The following is a 6,690-nucleotide window of genomic DNA, read 5'->3' on the forward strand; positions in this document are numbered from 1 at the left end:
CTTTTTTTTATATATTAAAGAGAATTATTATAAGTAGTGATAATTAAAATTTTTTTTAACTTGTTAAATTTATATTAGTGTTAATCTCAATTTTTTAGGTTATTAGTAGAATCGAGAAAAGATTATATGAAAATCCTAAAATTCAAGATAAAATTGTTGATGCGGCATTAAACTATTGAGAATGAATAATATCTTTGTTTTATACAATCATTTCTCCAATAAAATCATAACTGTTAATATTTATAATAATTAAAATATATTTAGACATAGTACATAAGATTTAAAATAAAATCTAAATTAAAAAGAGAGCCAAACTTGAAGCTCAAATTTTATGATTTCTAAACATTCAAAGTCACTAAATAATTAATAAATTTACATTTTGGTCTTTCAACTTTAAAAAGTTATAAAATGGTCACTGAACTATTTGAAATTTTTTATTTAAGTCATTGGTTGTTAAGTTTTTTTTTTTTAAAGTATGACTAGCAAGCTTCGAGCGATGATTCGATGATCAGTACAGTGGATCAATAGCTGCCAACAAGTAGAAACACATACCATAGATCGAAATTGATCTGACGACCAATGTTAAAGATCAAAGAAGAAAGCTATTTAGATTTTGGTTTGTAGATTTGTGACATTTAAAGTTGTTTTAAAAAAAATGAAATGTAAAAGAGAAGAGGAATAAGAGTTTTTGAATGGTGCAGGTAGTGCGGATAGAGGAGGACAAACAACAACAATTTTAACAGTACAGTAACTTAAATAAAAATTTTCGAATAGTTCAGTGATCATTTTATAATTTACTAATAATTTAATAACTTATAAGTTACTGAAAAATGTAATCGCTTTCATTAAGGTTTCAGAAAAGTCAAATTAAAAGGCAAAGAGTTGGACTTTGAACGCTATATATAAACATCAATGAAGCTTAATTTCTATAGGTAACCGTCAAGCTCATCAAATTTTCCCAAGAAAATGTCGATACCGCCGACGGAATCAGCTCACAATTACACCTTCTCCAGCAGTATAAGAGAAATAGAAGAAGAAGAAGAAGGGAGTGAATTATTTGAAATTCACGACGGGGAACCCTTATCGTCGATCAAAGAAGAAGAGATCAACAGTTTATTTTCTTTTGACGTAGCGGCAAGAGATGACGATGAAGATAATATATACGTAGCGGTAGGGAAGAGCCAATCAAGTATCGATGCACTGTCATGGACGATCTCTCATTTTATCAATGGTTCTTCCACTACTGTTTATCTCATCCACGTGTTTCCCGAGATTCACTTCATTCCTTCTCCATGTAATTAAATTTAAATTCATTCACCATAATTTTTTTTCAATCCGACCCGGTTCGAAGGGTCGAGTCGGATCGTCAATTAATGCATAACTTTGGTTTTTGATGATAGTAGGAAAGCTGCCGAAGAGTCAAGTATCGGCATCACAAGTGGAGAGTTATATGGCGGAAGAAAGAGGGAAGAGACGCCAACTGCTTCAAAAATATATTGATATCTGCTCCGCTTCTAAGGTACCGTAAACGTTATGTACTATTTAGTTGCATTGCTTTTCTCGAAGGAAAATTTGACGGTTAAAATTTTCTATTAGTCCCTGTACTTTTTGAAATGGTCGATTTTAGTCCCTGTGTCAATTCTTAATCCTTTACGTTTTGAATTTTGAAGTTTTAGTCCAAACCTATAGGGTGAATTTAAGAGGCCGACAGGGACCTTGGCCCCTCCAATGAAAAATTATCTGTTTAGTCCTCTCTAAAATAATAAAAATATAAATTAATATATGGTACAAATTGACTGTCTCAGAAATGGAAAAAAATTCTTTTTAATCCCTTAAAAATGCTAAAATTATAAATTAATAAATGATAAAATTACGTTTTAATCTCTCAAAAATTTATACTAAATTTCGTCTCCCTTAAAAGAATTTTTTGATTCACCCCTGCTAACTCAAACATAAGCAGTTAAATTCAATTACTAGTCATGTTCTATGCGTACAATCGTAGATTTGATCCATATTCTCTAATCGGATCATTCAAAAGCCCCTATACTTTTCGAAATTTAAAATTTTAATCTTAATGCAAATGACTATTGTCAATCTATTAACTGAATTTGTAATAAGTAATGTGTAGAAATAATAAACTGACATGACATTATACATATGATAATTTGTTTAGCGTGCCAGATTTTGGAAATAGCGGAACTTAACTTAGTTAATTTAACAATTATCATTTAGTGAATTTTAAATTTTGAAAAATATAGGGACAAAATTTGATCAAATTAAAGTATAAGACTAAATCTATGATTTCTGTAAAGTACAGGGAGTAATAGCAGAATTTAACCAAAACCTAACAGATTATAGACCAATTGATTTTATTTATAACAGGTTAAGGTAGATACGATGCTTGTTGAAAGTGATATGGTTGCAAAAGCCATATTAGATCTAATACCTATTCTAAACATTACAAAGCTAGTGGTTGGAGCCTCCAACTCCAACTTCACAACTTCAAGGTAATCACACACACACACATACACACACACACACATCTATATATTCTTAGAACCCTTTTCTATGTTCTGTTTCTCTGTCTTTATCGTTGTCTTGTTTTAATGGGGTGTTTTAGGAAAGTGAAGTCAAGGAGAGGTGTTCGGATAGCTCATCAAATATTTGAGACTGCACCAAATACTTGCCAGGTCAAGGTCATATGTGAAGGAAAAGACGCAACTGCCCAAATGCTCGAATTGCCGTTGCCCTCACCATTGCCCTCACAATCTCCAGCTGCCAATGAAGACCAGTTCAAGGTGTTGCCGGAAGCTGATGATGATCGCCGTAATGATTCGTTTGCATGCATGTGTTTCAGACCCACCAAGTTCTAAGAATTTCTTCATTAGCATTATGAAACACAGTACTAAACAAGTTCCACTGTATGTCCCATTATTTCTCTCATGATTGTTACAATTTTATTACCAGATATGGTTTTGGAGTTCATAAATGAATGTTCTGGTCTGTTGTGCTACATTGCTCTCTGTTTGAAATCATATATTAATTCATGAAATAATTACGAAATGCAGATTCAAATTTGTTAAATAGGTAGCAACAACAGACATAATTTTCTCCATGTAATGTTTCCATCAAGAAGAAACTTTCAGCCTCGGATTACTGACAACCATTGAGATGTTCATAATAATTCTTCCTGTTAAAAAGAAACAAATTCGGTTCTGCGATTTAATACCAACAACCGCTAAAAGAAATCAAACTCGAGATAATTGTCTGAACCTTTCTGATTATAAGCAGCTGCATTGACAGCAACCTTTTCACTTGTTGATGCCGGTGAAGCTGGAACTCGTTCAAGCTCGACTGGCTTTGGAATCTCGGGTGGAGTAGCACAACGAATCAATGCCCAATTCACACCTTCGAAGAAAGGATGTTGTTTAATCTCGGTTGCACCTCGCTTATAAGCCAATCTATGTTGTGGTTCCTTTACGAGTAGACCTCGTATGAGGTCCCTTGCTGCGAAACTCACAATGGGTGATTCTGGAAACCGAAGAGGTTGTCCTACGACATTGAACAATGTTGCTCGGTTCCCGGATCCCTTGAAAGGAGTTTTACCAAACAAGAGTTCATAGAGGAAGATTCCAAAAGTCCACCAATCAACAGCACTTCCATGGCCTTCACCTTTGATGATCTCTGGAGCCAAGTACTCGTGTGTCCCAACAAATGACATTGAACGTGCATCAGTTGGCTCTGCTATTAGCTCAGGTAAAGGACTCACTTGGTTACCGACTTCGTTTTTCAGCTTGTGGTCTTTCCTGGACTTGCTAGAAAAGAGACGGGGAGAAAAGCATGTTGTTGGGACAACACAAGCTGGTTGAATGCACGAAGGTTCGATGCAAGCAGGCTGAACACAATAAACAGGGTTCTTCCTTAACGGCTCTGATTCGAGAGAGGACGTTTTGACAAGAGTCGGACTAACAGTACAACGAAGGGAAAGATCGAAATCAGAAAGCATTATATGACCATCTTCTCTTACAAGAACATTTTCGGGTTTAAGGTCACGATAGATAATCCCGAGCATGTGAAGATATTCTAGTACTAGCAAGACCTCTGCTACATAAAACCTGCAAAATAGAATACAAGAGTTTCAAATATCAGCATATATGTTTCAAAAAATCAGAAACTGTGGCATTTTCGGTTTATTTGTTATACTTTACTGCTTGTTCCGGAAAATGTTTCCCTGGTTGCTTCTGCCTAAGGGTGTGCAAATCTCCACCGGGACAGAACTCCATTACCAAACACGAGAACTTCTCCGTTTCAAAATGCGTGTAAAGCGTAGGAAGGAACGGATGATCAAGAGATTGCAGTATCTCTCTTTCTGTTTGAGCTCGAAGCAGCTTTTTACGACTTGCTAAAGATGCTTTGTCCATAACTTTCATTGCGAAATAACACTTAGTTCCACTCAACTCTGATAGATAGACACTCCCAATGTCGCCACAACCTAACCTCTTTAGTAGTCTAAAATGGCTTAAACCGAGAATCCCATCTTTTGCCCTAACAGCTTGGATAGCTTCCCATCTCAAATCGTTCGCTTTATGAGGCTTATTGATACTACTACTAAAGCTGCTACACGAGCTTTCATCGCTCACATCACTGCTTGTACTGCCTCTACATATGCTGCTCTTGCCACTCTCAACATAATCAAGACGGTCACTGATCTTGGCAAGACTACTAGTCCCGTCACTAACTTTGGCAGACACCAAGCTGCTTTTAACACTTCCATATTCCGATGTTTTCTTTTCTTGATCAACAGAGATTTCGGGTGAATCTCTAGTCTCGTAAATGGATGAATCTACTCCACTCGATGCTTTTTTAAGACATGAAACCAATGAACTTGATTCCAACTTATTAGTTAAAGATTCAACAGAACCATTTTGATCTAAAATCAGTGACCTTTTCTTTTCGGAAGCCTCTCCCACAACTTGTTTCGATGTAGTCCCTACCGATTCGAGAGTAGCCAGCTCGGATTTGCTTGTCTTGGAAACCTTTGAGGCCATTAGCAACGAGGTTCAAATCTCACAAATACATAGTCCAAAAATCATTACAAACAGCACCATATCTCCATCTGAAGTCCAACATAGCTGCTTCCTCTAACTCCAACCAAAAGCTAATCATACAAAGCAGACAAAATTATCATAAGAACAACTCATCATGATTCACTGAGGTCTGAGGTCAGCTAATATAACTAGTGTAAAAGTACCATGGATGGAGGCCCTTGTGCTAGGAGTGAGACTGCATTTTGTCCCCTCTACTAAAAAAATGGGCATATTGATCCTTGTACATTAAAGTAAAGAGAAAATTGATACATCATTTAAAATTTCATTCAGCCACGCTAGTTTTTAGCACTAAAAATAGATAAAACTTTGACCACAAATGACTAGTTTGAGACTAATTTGTCCAATTTTTATTGGGTAAAGGAAGCAAAATGCAATACAAGGGCCTCTATGTACTTTTACCTATAACTAGCTGAACTACAATGGGAAAAGAATCCTAGAAGCATATTTGAATTACAAATACTAGAAATATCTTAAAAATTGAAACAAATTTCTCACCTAAAGAGAGAAAATTAGCCATTAGAACACTTTTTTTGCGTGTGTTAGATGGAGAAATCCCAGTAAATACAAAAGAATCAATCATAAAACAGCATGCAAGGTTCTTCCATTTACATATGCAAATTTTTATTCAAAAAAAAAATACAAACTTTCCCCCCAAAAGAGATATCCCAAAACAGTGAAACATTTGAGTGAAACCAGATCTCCATCAATGATAAAAAAGAGTAAGAGTTTTAAGTAAAAACCCAAGACAGATCCAAAGCTAAAAAGAAAAACCCAATCACTGAAAATCAAGATAATAGGAGAGAAACTACTAGTATTAAGCAAAGATAAGTAAAAACGCCATTAAAGCTAAAAAAAAGGTAAGAGAAGAGAGAGAGAGAAAGAGAGTACCAATGAAAATGAAATTATGAGATGACCGTGGAATTGGGAAGGTTAAGGGAACGAGAGATTTGGGTTAAAGGAGAAAGCAAAGGACTGTAGAAGAAGAAAGAGAGATGTTTGGGTAGCTTCTTAAACAGTTACAGCCGCACCCACCACCACTCAGTTGAGTTGAGTTTGGCCTTTTATAAAGAGAGAGAACATAACAAAATGGAAGCTTGAGATATATAGTGAGAGAAAGGATGTTTTTCTTATGAGTGTTTACAAATTCCAAATGGACCGGCCTTCATTGGATACAAAACCTATTAATAACTATAGGGTCATCAAACTATCAATATGTTTACGTTTTGGTCATGTAACTTTAAAAAATTATAAAATAGTCACTAAATTATTCGAAAGTTTTTATTTAAGTGATTAGGTTGTTAAGCTTTTTTAAGGGTAAACTATAATAGAATTCATCCAACTTTTTTTTGTTACTCAACTATAAAAAGTTACAAAATGGTCCCCCAACTATTCAATTTTATTTTTTTTGGTCACTACTTAGCTAATGTAAAAATAGAAACATCCAAAAATTCAAGGTAGTTTACCCTTTTTTGAAAGTCCGACTAGCGAGTTCTAAGCAACGGTTTGTCAATTGGTATGATGGATTAGTACCCATCAACCGGTAGAAAAATATATCTTAGGTTCAAGTCAATCTAAAGCCAAT

General features: G+C 35.0%; 2 protein-coding genes across 2 annotated transcripts; one reads left to right on the top strand and one right to left on the bottom strand.

The window, feature by feature from the left end:
* Nucleotides 1–852: 852 nt before the first annotated feature.
* On the top strand, nt 853–3,067 carry LOC107963734 (U-box domain-containing protein 35). The gene is made up of 4 exons (XM_016900186.2): nt 853–1,294; nt 1,401–1,519; nt 2,383–2,507; nt 2,621–3,067. The coding sequence occupies exons 1-4, from the start codon at nt 967–969 to the stop codon at nt 2,871–2,873; spliced, it is 825 nt and encodes a 274-aa protein (XP_016755675.1). The 5' UTR covers nt 853–966; the 3' UTR covers nt 2,874–3,067.
* Nucleotides 3,068–3,153: 86 nt separating this feature from the next.
* Nucleotides 3,154–6,260, bottom strand: LOC107963733 (serine/threonine-protein kinase D6PKL2). The gene is made up of 3 exons (XM_016900185.2): nt 5,997–6,260; nt 4,204–5,158; nt 3,154–4,115 (listed from the first exon to the last, which is right to left on the bottom strand). The coding sequence occupies exons 2-3, from the start codon at nt 5,046–5,048 to the stop codon at nt 3,239–3,241; spliced, it is 1,722 nt and encodes a 573-aa protein (XP_016755674.1). The 5' UTR covers nt 5,049–5,158; nt 5,997–6,260; the 3' UTR covers nt 3,154–3,238.
* Between the last annotated feature and the right edge of the window lie 430 nt (nt 6,261–6,690).

This window comes from Gossypium hirsutum, chromosome D06 (genome assembly GCF_007990345.1).
Source record: "Gossypium hirsutum isolate 1008001.06 chromosome D06, Gossypium_hirsutum_v2.1, whole genome shotgun sequence".
Taxonomy (NCBI): Eukaryota; Viridiplantae; Streptophyta; class Magnoliopsida; order Malvales; family Malvaceae; genus Gossypium; species Gossypium hirsutum.